This window comes from Mastigoproctus giganteus, chromosome 13 (genome assembly GCF_048544385.1).
Source record: "Mastigoproctus giganteus isolate SK-2022 chromosome 13, ASM4854438v1, whole genome shotgun sequence".
Lineage (NCBI taxonomy): Eukaryota > Metazoa > Arthropoda > Arachnida > Uropygi > Thelyphonidae > Mastigoproctus > Mastigoproctus giganteus.
The window spans coordinates 140,542,307-140,560,698 of NC_143587.1; the positions used below are offsets into that span (position 1 = coordinate 140,542,307).

The 18,392-nt window shown below is 35.9% G+C and overlaps 1 protein-coding gene across 1 annotated transcript in view; it reads right to left on the minus strand.

Moving 5' to 3' along the window:
- Positions 1–18,392, minus strand: part of LOC150076491 (uncharacterized) — a 392,042-nt gene that overhangs the window by 151,758 nt on the left and 221,892 nt on the right. Inside the window, exons 8-9 of the mRNA XM_090387905.1 lie at positions 14,915–15,258; positions 5,601–5,809 (exon numbers count right to left, since the gene is read on the minus strand). Coding sequence (XP_090244031.1) covers positions 5,601–5,809; positions 14,915–15,258 — 553 coding nt within the window. The remainder of the gene's footprint in view (positions 1–5,600; positions 5,810–14,914; positions 15,259–18,392) is intronic.

Genomic DNA, 18,392 nt, shown 5'->3' on the forward strand with positions numbered 1-18,392 from the left:
AAATTAAATTAGACATTTTGAGGCAAATCGATTCCGATCAATGACAAGCGGATGTGTGCCATAATTTAGGACTTGCAAGTTCAACTGTACGAACAATTATAAAAAAATAAAGAATTAAGCGAGAGAGATTAGCTAATATGATGGATGATCTGAAGAAAATGCACCTAAAAAAAAAAAGTGCAACCATTTAAAACTGGTAAGGGCTAGCTGAACAGATTTAAAATCTAGGGAGAAGCCGCAAGTACAGTTCAAGGAGCCGAAACTTTCAAAAAAGAACTTGTTAAAATTAATGAAGAGGGGGTATTGTGTGTTATACTTCTCAACAAGTTTATAACATAGATGAAGCAGGACTTTTGTGGAAACGAATGCCTAAAAGAAGTTTCATATTGAAAGAAGAAAAAAACATGCCAGGTTTCAAAGCAGCGAAGGATTGGGTGACTTTATTGTTGAGTGGTAACGCTGCGGGGGATTTAAAATTAATACCCCTTTTAGTTTATTTAGAAGAGGGCCAAAGTTCAACCCAAAATCGACACATTTTTCATGATTAAATTCATCAGTTAAATTAAATCAATTAAAATCAATTAAATTCATGATTTTAATTGGGATTTTAAGTTTAATTTTGATACATAAGTTACCACATAATTATATACGTATGTAACGCAGAATATTTTATATGTACAAATATTTGAATATTAAATATTTTGACGGACATTTGTGCATCTTTTCACCATCGTTTATTATTGATTAGAAAATATCCTATGGCACCGACCGCAACTTACAAATACAGATGTTACCTTATGGGAATGCGGCGCTCGCTTAGCGTGGATTCACTTAGCGCTCTTTTTCCGGAACGAATTATCAGCGTTAAGTGGGGGTCACCTGTATATTAATAATTGATACATTAGAAATTCTAGTACATAAACAAAAATTCATAATTTAGCTATGGATTGTATTATAGGTTATACTTTAATTAATTCAATAGTATAATAGATTTAATTAAATAAATATTTATATATATATATATATATAAAGACCAGCGGAAAATGAGCAAAGAAACAAATAAATAAATAATGAAGGCAGAAGTAGAAATGGAAGATACATGGTAGGAATATGTGTCAAAAAATTTTTATTAGAAAAATATTAAACATAATGCAAAAAATAGTTATAATTTTTGCTCTTTTTTGATAAAATTATAAACTCTAAAATTATAAATCAGAAAATAATAAATTTCGACTGGTGCCAACATGAGATAACACAGACACAGAGGCCAAAAAAATATGAGATATCACTAAAATGGCACGAAAAAACTAATCACAAAAGAAAATAGATATAAGACAAACAGAGTAAGGAACAAGCACAGATGTCTATTCTTGTTCCTTGCTGTTAAACGGGGCTTCAATAGCTGTGCTTTTCTGTCAGTAAGTTTCTCTCTACCAGGAAGGGAGGCTGGATATGCCTCAAATGATGATTAGTGCTCTATGTTAGGAACGTGATTCTGCCATGATGCTCGTAACTTCTAGATTGGAAAGATTGATCTAATACTTTTTTTGTATAAGAAGAGTTTCTGCAACACTTTGAAACCATCATCAGCAGATTTCTGCTCTTCCACTGCAGGTCTCCATTGGTAAGGTCTTCTAATTGGAACACCAACATTTCACTAATATTCTTGGCTTTATTTTTAAGTTGAGATCGTTATTCATCCGAACAGCATTTGTATTATTTGATTTTTGGTTTTTTTTTTTTTTTTTTTGTAAGGAGCATTAGCAACTAAGGCCATATTGCTCCGGGGATATGCGGTGGTCATTCCCTGACCTTTCCGCATCCTCCATATTTGGTGGTGACAGGCTCAAATGCCGGTCTGATCAAGAAGCGTGTGCTATGCACTGCTGCTCCTGCCCACCTGGCTACGGAAGCGCCACATTTGTATTCAGATACTCAAATGTCTCTGAGAAGCTTTGGAAATTGAGTACAAAGTCAGGGGATAGATGATGCCACATGTTGAAGTTTGAGATTCCTTCACCTCATTCCAACAGTCCCTTGCTGATATTCTTGACTGCATTAAAAATGGTGAAGTTCTTAGAATAATTGCATGGACAAAAGTTCACTCTTGCCCATACCATTATTCCAATGTTTAAGTCGATCTCTATTTTTCTACCTTGAAAACTCAAGCATTTATTCACTATATAAGTTTATCCTCTTTTCTTGCAGTCATCTTTTGCCTCCCATATGGTGCTATATTACAGGAAAATCTTTATTCTACTTTTTAATTCAGTTATTTCTGCTCTTTCTTTTAAAAGTTTACAATGTGACATTTAATTACACTGCACAATAAACTGCAAAGAAAACAGCAAGCACATACAATGCTCCCTTATGTTGAAAATCACGAAACCAAAATGTACAGGCATAGGTGATGATGTAACATCACTTTTACTGATGCTGTATGTGTACATAAAAAAAAAAAAAAAAAGTAAAGTGCAGCCATTATTAACCTACTGCAGGATGGAAGCCTCCTCAACAATTCATGCTGAGAGAAATGGACTATAATCTGCCACACTGGTCCAGTGCGGGTTGACAGATCGACCGTATTCAGCAGTCAGGGGCTTGAACCCCGGTCTACTCAAAGAGCGTGTGCTACTGCACTTCCGCTCCTGACCACTCGGCTACGGAGGCCGTCTATCTGTTCAATAACATACTGCAAATCAGTTTCTCTATAAATAATGCCTTGAATAATGGAGGTGCATTTGTAATAAGAAACTTAAAACCTAAAAATTCAACTTTTTTAAGACCTTGAAAGGTAAACCAGAAGGCAATGCTGATGAATTCCATGAATGGTTTTTAACTGACAAAGATGAACAAACTCTGGGCTTTTAAAAGGTGAGAAAAAAAAAAAAAAATCTGGAATTGCCTTTAAAAGAAAGATATAAAATCAGTGAGAACAATGTAGTGAAGAGGGCAATATCCTGTGGGAGCCCAACACTATATATTTAACTATGACATTCTGAAAATTCAGTTTAATTCATTGACAAATATATTCATATTAACAAAACATCTGTTTGTTAAAAGAAGATAAAGTAAATTAACAACATTCCTGGAGATAACCTTCACACAACAAATTTAACAGAGAAACAATTGTTACAAAATCAAATGCAGATATCTAAAAAGACTGCAAGACTACCAATTGAGAATTGCATGTCTGATAGATTAATGAAACAAGACAGCAAAGAAAAGATTCAATTTACCAACAGATGATTAACAGAAAAATAAATAAAAAAAAGTCAACCAAGGAAAAATTTAAAAATAAATAAATAAATAAAATAATAAATAAATTAATTAAAAAGTTCACAAACACAACGTTTATATACTTAGGTGAAAAGATATGCTTCTTTATCTACTCATCGCTCTTGTGAGGATAAAGATGACACCAAAGAATCAACCTTCATCACCAGAACTGAATTAACAAGGCAGATCAGAGTCAAAAGAAAGTGATTTCTGATTCCAATTAGAAAAGACATGATAAATTCAAGGACCTCTCTTTGTGGGAGGGGAAGGAAGCTCACAAGATTTACCACTTGAAATTAATTAGTATTAGTATTAATAATGGCAATGATGCAAAGAAAGCAAACTTACATGGTATCAGCCAAAAAAAAAAAAAAAAAAAACACATTTTACCTATCATCTACTCATAAAGGGGCTTAGAGGAGAACAGGCATTCTATGTGTTATCAGACATTCAGCCTAAAACACTGATGGATCCAATATATTTCTATTTTAGAAGATTAAGGAAGAGTCCATTTGGCATGCCTCCCTAAAATCCACTCCTGCACACCTTCCCATTGGTAAGCTCTGTTGTGTCACTTTGGTGGTAACAAATGTGTAGAGTGGTTCCCTTCAAGATGCCTGGTCAGCATGAAGAGGAAAAGGAAAAGACCAAACCCTCCACCACTTTATGACGACAACATGACGAAATAAATGTTCCTCAGTCCCCAGCAGCTTTAGCTCTCCCTCTTACGGCAGTAAGAGGATCAGAGTGGAAGCAGAGGGTGGCTAAGAATCTCTGGGTACAACCAGCTGCCATGCACGGAAACTGAACTTGGCCTGTTACAACGTAAGATCACTCATCGGTAAAGAGAGGATATTAGAGCTGGAAGAGGAATTAGAAAATGTGAATTGGAATATCATTGGCTTGGCTGAAACAAATAGAAGAAATAAATCACTTATAAGTTTATCAAGTGGAAATCTGCTGTACAGCAATGGAAACAGTGAAAAGAGTGAAGGTGGAGTTGGCTTTTTGGTCCATAAAGATATAAAAAACATTTTGAAATTCAAAAGTACATAACCAAGGGTGTCAAGATTACTACTCACAATTTCTAAGAGGTATAAACTAAATATTATAGTGATATATGCACCAACATCAAGTCATGATGATGAAGAGGTTGAAGAAATGTACACAAAAATTGGGAGACTTATAGATGAACAGAACACTCACTATACCATTATTATGGGGGACTTCAATGCTAAGGTAAGGCACAGAAAGGGAAACTATAGGAAATTTTAGAATTGGTGAAAGAAATGAAAGAGGTGGAAGGCTAGTGGAATTTGCAGAATCTTGAGGAATGTCAGTAATCAACACTTTTTTCAAGAAAGTGGACATGGAAAAGCCCAAACAGATTAACAACTAACAAAAATTACTTCAACCCCACTAACAGAAGATATATTGTGAATGATGTTACCATCCTGAACAAGGTAAATGGTTGGAAGTGATCACAGAATGGTAAGTTGCACACTTGATATAGATGTAAGAAAAGAAACGAAAAACTGACTTGAGTAAATAATATGAAGGTCTTTGAGATAACAGAAGAGAAGAAAAAGCAGTATGTACTGGAACTTAAGAACAAGTTTTGCTTCTGCAGATCTGTCAGGACCAAGATATCGAAAAGGAAAACAACAACTTTCTGAAAGTGATAAAGCCAGAGAAACCTGTATGTAAAAAGAAATCCAAAGAAGTAAAAATTAGTCAAGAAACACTTGTCGGGATGAACCGAAAGCGACAAATGAATAGCAAAAAGATTTAACTGTATTGAATTCATGTACATACAACATTGTGTAAAAGAAAAAGAGATAAATAGCTCAGTTATATAGTGAAAATTTCAACTCCCAAGGTCTTGGAATGAATTTTAAGACAAGAAGCAATGTGTTATTGGATCTGCATTATGATATTTTCACAATACGATGGTGTCTCTGAAATGGATTAATATCGTAAAGTGAGGGTCCACTGAAGCAGATAAGTTTCTCTAATCATTTTCAAAAAAATAATGTTTAAGCTAAGAAATATAGCTTTCTTACACTAAAACTGAGGTTATATTGTAAATATAATATGCCATTTTCACCTGAGAATTTAAAAATAATAATAGGATGAATAGGATGGTTCTTGGAATAGATATTCTGAGATTCATACTACATTAAGACAAATAATTACAAATCAGACAGTTGTGGTCACTTTGAATAAGCTGTAAAAACAAATTATTTTTAAGGGGATTATTCTTTCTGTCCTTTACCTCTCTAAAATGATAAAATTACTTTTTTTTTTTTTTTTTTGAATACCTGTGATTCTGAAGAAAGGGGGTTCTCTGTAGCTGGGCACATTCTGGCATTCAAATTAGGCCATAAATGGATAGGCACAGTATTTTCACATGGTGAATTATGAAAATTGTTTGCAAGATTTTTCCTGTCCACAGGATTTGCAGACAGAGCTGCTGTTACAGGTGTTCCATTTTCTTGTTCTTTAGGGCAATTCTGCCTGGAAGAGTCACCTGGAAGACAATATTTCAATTAAAACAATAAATGCACATGCACATATAAGTGTGTATATAGGGACTAGAATTCACATATCTAGGGTCTAGGGCAGGGGTGGGCAACAGCCGGCCCGCGGGCCACATCCAGCCAGCGGCGATGTTGAATCCGGCCCCCTCGGTAAATGCATAAATATAGAAAATCCATACCTGACTACACTCGCCGTAAACCTTCGGCTTAATTCGGTTCAATCGGGAATCGCGGCCAGTACAACAGTAACCAAGTGATTCTACGCAGCGTCAAAGAGTTATTTCCTAATTATTATTGTAGCATCGATCGAACGAAGTTCCTTTGGGTTTGACTTCTTATTGAAAAAAATAATATTGGTGCGAGATATTTTATGTTTTATGCCTTTTCTAATTATTACAATTTTTAATTTAATATAATTTATAGCCCATAAAATGAGCCAATTAAAAAAAAAAAGAAAAATTGATGCCGAATGCCGCATTTTCAATGATAATTGGACATTCAGATATTTTTTTTAAAAATACATTAATAATTTGGTAATTCAAGTAATATAACATTTTTTAGGTTCTGATTTTTTTTATTAAATCGTTCAATCTATTCCAGCCCGCATCATGATGCGAAAATTTCATTCGGCCTGCATCATGGTACGAAAATTTCATTCGGCCCGCTGACGAAAAAAGTTGCCCACCCCTGGTCTAGAGTCTATAAATTTGACATGTGAAAATAAACAAGATATTTTATTTTATTTATAAGATATTTTAGGAAAATATATTCATGAAGAATAGGATTTAAATATGAAGTGGACTTGTACATTTAAACATTTTGAAGCAAACATTTCAATTTTTGAATACAATATTTTGAAGGTGACCCCATTCCATATCAAGCATTTATCCAACCATGAGCAAAGGTTTTCCATATTTTTTTCAGGATATTTTGTTGGTATTGTCTGAATTTCTCCATGCTGATTTTTTGTTGCTGCTAATGGTGGTAGTGATATATATTCAAGCTTTTCTATTGCAGATACTGAGAGTCTATGTTTAGCTTTTTGACTAAACAGCTAAACATAGATTAGACAGATAGCATAAAGATATGCAAACAAATTATTTATATTATTATTTTCTAATGCACTGAAGGAGACATTTTCTTGCACTACGGTGTACTACTACTACTACATGATTTGGAACACAATTATTAGCAGGGCCTAGAAGCAATCATAGTATGATAGTAGTAATTATAAAAGTGGTTTAAAGTTGTTCTATCTACTTTACAACGCAGTGCAATTTACTGAGGATAAGTCCAATTACATATAATGTCCGGGAATAATTTGTAGTTTTGAACCTGTGCAAACTGCTGTCACTTAAAATATTAGCATGAAGTACATGTATCCTCCCCCACCATTCCCCATAACATTTGGTTACAACATGCTTAGGGAAGGCGCCTCCGTAGCCAGGTGGGCAGGAGCAGCAGTGTGTAGTACACGCTTCTGGATTAGACCGTGGTTCGAGCCCGTCACCACCAAATACGGAGGATGCGGAAAGGTCAGGAAATGACCACCACATATCCCGGAGCAATATGGCCTTAGTTGCTAATGCTCTTAAAAACCAAACAACAAACAACATGCTTAGGGAAGGGTAGATGTCTGACATTCAAACAATAAAAAAATAAAAAAATTTAAAGTGGTACTGGGCATCTAAGAATGAAGGAAGTTCAAAGACTGGAGATGTGGATTTACCACAAACCAACAGTGTGAAGAATAATTTCAAGAACAGTACTCTGAAAAATTTGCACAAGTAAAGATCTAGGTGACAAGTCATCGATGGGTGAGGAGAATTCTGATATAGTGTTGCAACAATCTGCACGATCACTGCAAAATTTTGTATGGCAAGCTTGCTTGTGAGACTGAATTCAGCAGACAAAGTGTACACTACATTCTAAAACGAATGTAGAGAAAATTTTATGTATAAAATTTAAAGATGACCCTGACTGAGGAGCCAAGTTTTGTGAATGGTTTAAAGTAAAGATGGATGAGGATGTCAGATTTTTGAACAAGGCTGTTTGCTTGGATGAGGCAATGTTTAAATTCAGTGGAAAATTGAACCAGCATAATCATGTGTATTGATTCTCTGATAATCCAAACATCCATGTAGAGAAAGGGCAGTAAATTTTCCAGGAGTTAGTCACCCATGTTCACTTGATTCAACCCCATTAAACTTCTACTTGTGAGGATATCTGAAGGGTATAAGGTTATACCCTTCTTAAGAGTAGGAGACCAGCGGAATTACTTAACATGTACAGGTCACTGTTGAAAAAAAAGCCGTGAAGTAGGGTTGAATTTGAAAGTGTCTGCAATTCTGCCCAGACACGATAGGAGGGAGTATATGATGACAGCCTTGTCGATCAATTCGGCCCTGGAAAGATTGTGCAAGGCTCAAGGGGTAGAATTTTTTTCAGCCTGGACTGTACTTGTTAACAGGAGAGATTGCTTCTACAGGAATGGGATACACTTAAATAGAAAGGGTGCAAGAATATTTGCTGATGCTATCGAGGCAGTGTTAGGTGGGTCGGAAAACTGCTAGCTTGGGGGGGAGACAAAGACTAATAGATTAACAGTAGTCACTGGCAGAGGTGAAAGAGATTCTTGCACTGCTTCTATTGGAATGAGCAGAAGCCTGAAAAACAATATGCAGGATATTTCAGAGACTGCTGGAAGTCATTGCGGTACAAGTAAACACATGGGTTGTGTTAGGGTAGCTAAGAATAGAAACAGGTGCATGTATACTTGCGTGTACACCAATGCTAGGAGTTTAGTAAATCAATTTGATGAATTTGAGGTTTTTCTCAAAACATCAAAGACAGATATTATTGGGATATCAGAGACATGGTGTCACACAGATATAAGGAATGAAGAACTGGAATTTTGGGAGTACAACGTCTACAGAAAGGATAGACAGGATAGGAAGGGAGGAGGGGTTATGCTATTAGTTAAAAAACACATAAAATCCAAGGAAGTGAAGCCAGTCGACATCGATGGACAGGGCAGTGTCGAGTCAGTTTGGTGTGACATAAGCATGGGTAAATCAAAATTGAGAGTAGGAGTGTGCTATAGGCCTAATGACTCTGATGAGTATAATAAGATACTGTACAGGGAAATAGAATGGGCCAGTAAATCAGAGAGTCTTATAATGGGGGATTTTAATTTCCCAGATATTGACTGGAATTTGTGGGTTGGTCACTCACACACTAGCAAGGCTTTTGTGGATTTATTGGATGATTGTTTTCTACACCAGCATGTTCGGGAGGCAACTAGAGGGAGTAATACTCTTGATCTGATTATCAGTAGTGATTCTTCATGCATTAAGAATCTGCAGATAAAGGAACCACTAGGTGGCAGTGATCACAGTGTGCTGAAGTGGGATTTACTCAAGGAGGTAACTACCATCAGAGGTAAAGGGAAGGGTTTTTGCTTTCGTACAGGCGACTATGATGGGCTGAGACAGTATTTAAATTCTATACAGTGGGATCAACTGATGATGTTACCAACAGCAAATTCAAAATGGGAAGCAGTCAAGGAACTAATCTTGGAAGCTACCAGGCTTTACATACCAACCAAGAAATATTGTTCAAGGTTCAGGCCTAAATGGTTGTCAGATGAACTAATGAGACATATGGCAGAGAAGAAAAATGCATGGGATACATACAAATTAATGGGTGACATGGAAGTCTATAATAGATATAAGATGGTCTGTAACCAAACTGACTCGAGTAAATAATACAAAGGTCTTTGAAATAACAGAGGAGGAGAAAAAGCAGTATGTACTGGAACTTAAGAACAAGTTTGAACTTCTGCAGACTGCTCAGGACCAAGATATCGACGAGGAATATTACAACTTTCTGAAAGTGATAAAGCCCAAGAAACCTATAGGGAAACAGAAATCCAAAGAAGAAAAAATTAGTCAAGAAACACTTGTCATGATGAACCAAAGACGACAAATGAAGATCAAGAAAAACACTGACAGGGAGAAAATTGAGTATACTGAGTTATGCAAAGCCATTAGAAAGAGACTCAGAGAGGACATAAGAAGATTTAACACAAGAAAAGTAGAACAAGCATTAAGGGAAAACAAAGGATTTAAATCAGCAGCCATGAGCAGTAATACAGAAAGACAAATGATACTGAAACTGAAGAATAGCGATGGTGTACTTATAAACAGCAGAGAAGGCATAATTCGAATAGCAGAAGACTACTATAGAGAATTATACAAGGAGCGAGGGAATGATACCAGCAGTGGGGAACATGGATTGCAAAGTAGCAACACATACGACATACCCGATATTCTTCCTGATGAGGTAGAACATGCATTGAAGAAAATGAAGAATCGGAAAGCCCCGGGGGAAGATAAAGTTACTGTAGAGTTGTTAAAATTGGGAGGAAGAGACATAACACAAAAACTGGCAAGGCTCTTCACAAAGTGCATTAGAAAAGGTGTGATGCCTAAGCAGTGGAATAATGCAATCATAGTTTTGCTGCATAAGAAAGGAGATAAATCAGAAATTGGAAATTATAGACCAATTAGCTTGTTATCCCATATCTACAAGTTGTTCACAAGGGTCATTACTAACAGATTAGAAAGAATACTTGATGAGAATCAACCGAAAGAGCAAGCTGGCTTTAGGACAGGATTCTCAACTATGGATCACCTTCACGTAATATCACAGCTAATGGAGAAAGCAAATGAATATAAAACACCATTATGCCTGGCATTTGTGGATTATGAAAAGGCATTTGACTCCATACAGCATAAGGCAATGTTTCGGGCACTGGAAAGACAAGGCATAGATACTCCGTATATTATGATTTTGAAGAAAATATATGAGAGTGCTACATCCTTTATTAGACTAGACAAAGACAGTAGCAAATTTAAAATCGAGAAAGGAGTTCGACAAGGAGACACAATATCTCCGAAGCTGTTTACTGCTGCCCTTGAGGAAGCTTTCAGAAGATTAGACTGGTCACAGAAAGGAGTCAACGTGAACGGAGAATACCTAAACCATTTACGATTTGCAGATGACATTGTGGTTATAAGCCACGATCCCAAAGAATTAGAGGAAAATCTTAATCAGTTATGCACAGTTAGTAAGGATTTTGGACTAAAGATGAATATGGCTAAAACAAAAGTAATGATGAACAAGTATGCCACGGAAAGGGAAATAATGATTGAAGGAGCAGTAATTGAAAAGGTGGAGTCATATACTTATCTGGGACAAGTTATTAGCTGTAATAATGATAAATGGCTGGAAGTCAAGAGAAGAATAAATTTTGGATGGATAGCATTCAGGAAATATAGTCACATACTGAAGAGCAATATCCCAGTTTGTCTGAAACGTAAAATAATGAACCAATGTATACTCCCCACCATGACTTATGGAAGTGAAACTTGGGCACTCACCAAAAGAATGGAAGAGAAGCTAAGAACTACACAGCGAAGAATGGAACGAATTATATTGGGAATCAGACTGTTAGATAAGAAGAGAAACACATGGATTAGGCAGCAAACTCAAGTAAAGGACATTCTTATCAAAACTAAAGAACTAAAATGGTCCTGGGCAGGACACATAGCTCGAAGACATGATGACAGATGGACTAAGAAAATAACAGAATGGTACCCAAGAGGAGCTAGAAGAAAACCTGGAAGACAAAGGCGGAGATGGATAGATGAAATTCATGAGTTTTTGAGTAGTAAATGGATGGCCAGTGCTCAAAACAGAAGGAACTGGAAAGTTGCTGGAGAGGCCTTCATCCTGCAGTGGATTGAGAATGGCTGATGATGATGATGATGAACCAAGTCACAAAGGAGATTAGGCAGGCAAAGGCAGATTATGAGAAATCCTTGGCAAAGGATGCAAAGAAAAACAGAAAAGAGTTCTTTACCTATTTAAACTCAAGAAGGAAAGGGATGAATCAGATTGGTCCACTGGATGTTGATGGTTCAACAGTTGAGGATCCTGCTCAGGTGGCTAACAATCTAAACGAGTATTTTGCATCTACATTCACACATGAGGAGTTATTCAGGAAGGGGAATGACGTAGGTGAAGTAAACATTGGCAGTGAGCTAGATGATTTTCTAATAACTGAGAGGAAAGTGGAGAAGAAATTGTTGAGGATAAACATAAAAAAGGCACCCGGGGTGGATGGGATCTATCCAGTTATATTAAAGGAGGCAGCGAAGGAAGTAAGCAAACCCCTGGCCATAATTATGAGAGCTTCTTTGGACTCAGGGGAGGTACCCATAGACTGGAGATGTGCAAATGTAACCCCAATTCACAAAGGAGGATCAAAGGCTGACACAAGTAATTATAGACCTGTTAGTTTAACTTCGGTTCCAGGAAAATTAATGGAGGCACTGGTTAAAGATGCACTGCAGGATCATCTGGACAAGAATTCAGTTATTGCTCAGACACAGCATGGTTTTGTTAAAGGCAGGTCTTGTCTGACCAATTTGATTGGATACTATGATGTAGTCACAAAAGAACTGGATGCAGGGAATAACTTTGATATTATATATTTGGATCTTAGAAAGGCTTTTGATACTGTTGCGCATGGAAGACTGCTGCAGAAATTGGAGCAGTGTGGCATTGGAGGCAAATTGCTGCTATGGATAAAGAGATGGTTGAGTGGCAGAAGACAGAGAGTGGTAATCAATGGACACTGCTCAATGTGGACTAATGTTATTAGTGGAGTTCCTCAGGGTTCAGTGTTGGGTCCATTGTTGTTTTCTGCATTTATAAATGATATAGATGATGGTATATCAAGCTTAATGTCCAAGTTTGCAGACGATACAAAGGTTGGCAGGGTTGTTAAGGACACTACTGATGCTATGCTGCTGCAACAGGATCTGGAAAGGTTGAGCAGATGGGCTGAGAGGTGGCAAATGAAGTTTTAACATTGACAAATGTAAAGTACTACTTATGGGAAACAGTAACCCCAGATCAATGTATCAACTCTGTGGTACTACGCTGACAGTGGTAGAGAATGAAAAGGACCTGGGGGTAATTGTGCAGGCAGATATGAAGTTCTCTGAGCAGTGCAGACGAGCTGCAAGAGTAGCTCATGGTGTCTTGTCAATGATATACAGGAATTTTTCTAGCAGGGATAGGGATGTGATTATTTCCTTGTATAAGGCATTGGTCAGGCCACACCTTGAGTACTGTATACAGGTCTGGAAGCCTCATTTCAAGAAGGATGTAGAGCTGCTGGAACGAGTACAGAGAAAGGCAACAAGATTAGTGAATGGAACAAAGGGTTGCTCTTATGAAGAAAGGCTTAAGTTTTGCAAATTACAGAGTCTGGAGACTAGGCATCGGCGAGGTGATCTGATAGAGGTGTATAAGGCTTTGAATGGCTTGAGCATGCTCAATGCCGATGGGATTCTTCCTCTTGCTCAGAATAATCACCTGAGAGGGCATAAATTCAAATTGAGGAAGGACGGATGTCGGATAGATGTGCGAAAATTTGCCTTTAGCCAGCAGGCAGTTGGTTTGTGGAATAGACTTCCATCACTTGTTGTTGAGTTGATAGCCTAAACAAATTTAAGGCTCAGCTGGACAGATATTTTGAACGAACGGAGGGGTGAAATGGGAGTAGTGGTTGTGCTTTTTTTTTTTTTTTTTTTTTTGGCTGATGCTGAATAAGCTTGCTTTCTTGCATCATATACCTCTACTAATGCTAATGCTAATACAAACTGTCATTCAGTTTGTTCACCACCATGAACAGTGCCAAGAATAAATTATGGACAATGTGAACATCTAGGCTAGTTCATCATATGTCACAAACACACTGCTTCCGTTAACACTCAATAATACGTTTTTGCACTTTGTAATTAATTTTATTTATTTCCAAATACATGGGGCTGTTTCTGGAAGGCCGTCTAGTCTCATACTAGGAAAATTGGTAACTGGTGGTTGCTAACCTTCTAATAAAAAATGCAATATCATTTTTGCACATTCACATATATTTTTTGCATATTTTATTCCAAAACATAAAAGAAAAAAAAAAAAAAAAACAGAATATGATGCTTTCTGAAAAATCATATATGATGATGAGGAAAATGTATGCCATTTTCAGAGTCAGCATACACAAATTATTAAAAGCCAGATCCCAAAATCACTGCACCCTGTGTCATTTATTACATATTTATTAAGTTACAATAATTAGTAATAATCAATAGTAGCTGTTAATTACACTAGCCAACATGATTTTTATCTCCAAGAAATTAAATGCTGCTTTTAACCAATTTTTGTGTAGATTTTAAAAATCACCATGGTAGTTATTAAAGACAGAGTTATTAAAGAGTTATTGCAGAGGGAGTTATGTTTTACCATAATATGCCAATTTTGCATAATCCAGCCAGTGATGTATGACATCCTGATTTATTTTAATAGATATAAGATAATTCTCTTCTTAATTTTGGCAATCGATTCTGGCCTTGATTTTCTTGTGATAAACATAATCGGACTTCTACCTATGGTTCTTAGGTTCAAATTCTGATGCAACAGTTTACAATTTGAAGAGAGCACACTTAGCATTATTGGTGAGGATTTTTGTAGGCTGTGCCAAGGTTTTCTAAGTATTAACTGATCGTTACTCTATAAATGAGTTATAGAGAACATATAATATTTTTATACACTTATATTACAAACTTAATTATACGTATATATCCCTTCATTTTAACATTAAACATTGGTACATCTTTTGATGTAGACGTGATAGAGACTAAAATTTTTATGATGATTTTCAGAATCAGCATGTTTATTTCCTCCAGAATCACATATTTTCATCACAGGGGTATGACAAAAAATATTTTTTGTTGGCTAGTGTTATTAAGATCTATGTATCTTATCTTTGGAGTCACTTTCAATTTCACATATTAATGAAATTAAATTATGTTCTTTAGTAGGTAACTAAAGTAACTGTTAAGCACCCTTATGAAACTTATAAAAATACTCTTCTTAGTTAACCAGTTCTCAGTTAAGGTCTCCAAAACAAATATTAAGTAAAAGTTAATATTATTAAAAATAACTTTCAATAAATATAAACTTACAGTTTTTAAAACTGTTGTCTCTTGGAATAAGAAGAGATAGCTTCTCACATTGTTGAAAACTGTCTAGTGAGTCTATTTTTTTTATAGTTGGAACATCTGAAAGAAGAACATACACAGGGTTATGATGAAAGTTTCTATGGCTGACTCCATGGTTATCTTCTTTTAGCTCTGATATTAAACTTTTAACATCAAGTGCTCCTTCTTGTTCCCTTATTAAATGAGGTGGAATCATTTTAGATACTCCATCTGATCGGCTGCGCTGATTTTTAAGGCCACGATATTCTCTTTTGATATATCTTCTGGTATTTGTTTTATCTCCCTCTGATATATCTGGTATATGGCATCTGAAAGAGAAATTTAATTGTTTCATGTATAGGTATGAAAAAGTGGATCTAAAAAATAAAACAATATTTTAGAGGAAGTTTGCTTTCTCACATCTCATATTTAGAGGAATTCTGGAAATATTCTTCGAATTAAGAACATCAGTTAAACTTAACGATACAGTTTACTTAGGGCAGAAATTTATCTGTGGAAAAGGTTATTGTGCATTGGTTTGCCAACGCAGGGAGGTTGGCAAATGTCTCAGTGACATATGTAGTAAAGAATATTCTGCATTTGCTACAAATGCATCTATCTCATGCTGCAAAGCATCTTCACGAACTGCTCTGCAATATGAAATTGATGCAATTTTCAGCAAATTTAGTTTGCTTTTTGCTCACACACATACAACCGAACTTTTGCCAACCAATGTATAGTAATGTTTTCTAGCTCACAGTGTGAATTTACTTCAATTTTAATTAGATAGTATGAATCAGAGATGTAATACTCAATATGTTCTACGTTGATAATAATATTAGTAAATTAATAAGAGGAGTTTACCTCAATATAGTACGTGGAACACTTCCGTATGATACCCTCCAGAAATTAAAACGGAAAAACTCGACAACTTACCGGTACATTAAAGTAAAATATAAATAATTAAATAATTAAAGTAAAATATAAATAATTAAATAATCAATTTAACACAATTCAAAATCAATTCAAAACAATTAATTTAATTGTTTTGAATTTATTTTGAATTGTGTTAAATTGATTATTTAATTATTTATATTTTACTTTAATTATTTAATTATTTATATTTTACTTTAATGTACCGGTAAGTTGTCGATTTTTTCCGTTTTAATTTCTGGAGGGTATCATACGGAAGTGTTCCACGTACTATATTGAGGTAAACTCCTCTTATTAATTTACTTCAATTTTAATAAAAAAAATTTTGGCGAAGGTAAAGAAAGCCAACACGAGAATCATGGGAAACTTCAGGAAACTTTTAGTGGTCAAAAGCGTTTCCAGGTACTGCAGCTTCTCCCTGCATTCTCAGTAAACAGATAGTGTGTGTTATCGGTAGTGGCAGTTAAAGTCGATAATGATGTATTGATTAGTTTTTTCTCATTATTAAAAGCAGATTATTCGAGTTCACGGGTGTAATGCCTTCGTGGCCAAAATTTACTTACAGGTACACCCTCCATACTGCCTCAATCATAGAGTGTTTATTCTGACTTCTGGTTGTTTTAACCCAATAGAAAAAACGACTTCAACTGCAACTACCGATAACATGCACCATATGTAGAAGCTGTTTTCGTATCGGATTAAAACAGCGAGAAGTGGGGATAAATGCCCTAAGACTGAGGCAGTCTGGAGGGTGTACCCATAAGTAAATTTCAGCCCACTCATGAACTCCGATAATCTGCTTTTAATAATAATAAAAAACTAATCCATATATCGTTATTGACTTTTACTGCCACTACTGATAACACGCACCATCTGTTTACCAAGAATGCAGGAAAAAGCTGTGGTAATACTTAATACTTTACCGGGAAATACTTTAGACAGCTTAAAGTTTCCCATGTTCTTGTGTTGGCTTTCTTTACCTTAGTCAATTTTTTTCAATTTTAATCTAATTTTACTTCAATTTTTAATACTAACTACTTCTTAGAAAGCAGTGCATTTTATGTGAAGTGCAGGTTCAATACTAAGACAACTTGTTGTGACTTGGGGCATTAGCATATGATGCAAGAAGGCAAGCTTATACAGCATTGGCCAAAAAAAAAAAAAAAAAAAAAAAAACCAACCTTCCCATTTCACCCATCCATTTGCTCCAAATGTTTGTCTAGTTCTGCCTTGAATTTATTCAAGCTGTCAATTTCTACAACAGATGGAAGTTCGTTCCAACAATCAACTACCCACTAGCTAAAGGCAAATTTTGACACATCTATTCTGTAAAGGCCTTTTCTTAATTTGAAAGTATATCCCCTCAGACGATTAATCTCGGCAAGAGGATGAAACCCATCAGCACTGAGCTTGCTCAAACCATTCAAGGCTTTATACACCTCAATCAGATCACCTTGCAAGTGACTAGTCTCTAGATACTTTAATTTGCAGAACTTAAGCCTTTCTTTATAAGAGCAACCCATTGTTCCATTCACTAATCCTGTTGCCCTTCTCTGTACTCATTCCAGCATCTCTATATCTTTTGTAAAATGAGGTCTCCAGACCTGTATACAGTACTCAAGGTGTAGCCTGACCACTGCCATATACAAGGGGATAATCACCTTGTCTCTGCTAGCAAAATTCCTATATATCATTGACAAAACTTCATGACCTGCTCTGGCAGCCCGTCTGCACTGCTCAGAAAACTTCATAACTGACTGCACAATTACTCTAGGTCCTTTTCATTCTCCACCACCCTGAGTGTGATACCACACAGTTGATACATTTGCTCTGAGGTTACTGCTGCCCATATGCAGTACATACTTTACATTTGTCAATGTTAAACTTCAGTTGCCACCTCTCAGCCCATCTGCTCAACTTTTCTAGATCCTGTTGCAGTAGTGAACTGTCATTAACAACCCTGCCAACCTTCGTATCATCTGCAAACTTAGAAATTAAGCCCGATATACCTTCATCAATATCATTAATAAATATAGAAAACAACAATGGCCCCAACACTGAACCCTGGGGAATTCCACTAATAACATTAGTTCATGAAGAGCAGTGTCCATTAATTACCACTCTCTGTCTTCTCCCACTCAACCATCCCTTTATCCATAGCAGCAATTTTCCTTTAATGCCATACTGCTCCAGTTTGTAAAGTAGCCTTCCACGTGCAACAGTATAAAAAGCTTTCCTAAGATCCAGGTATATGATATCAAAATTATTTTTTGTTTTACAATAGAAGACAAGCTTAGAAAACTGTGTTCTCTTTGCTATGATAGCTGTTCAATAAAGAATTATCATAATTTTTCACAAACAACCATATTTCTAGCTGAGCTGCAGAATATAAGACCAAACCAAGCTGCATCACATAACAACTACATAGTTCACCTGTGTGCACAGTGTGACCTTGGTGGTTGGTCAATTTTATACCTGTTCAGTTTCATCTATGTAACAATGGAGTGACACATGAGGAACAGTATGCTGC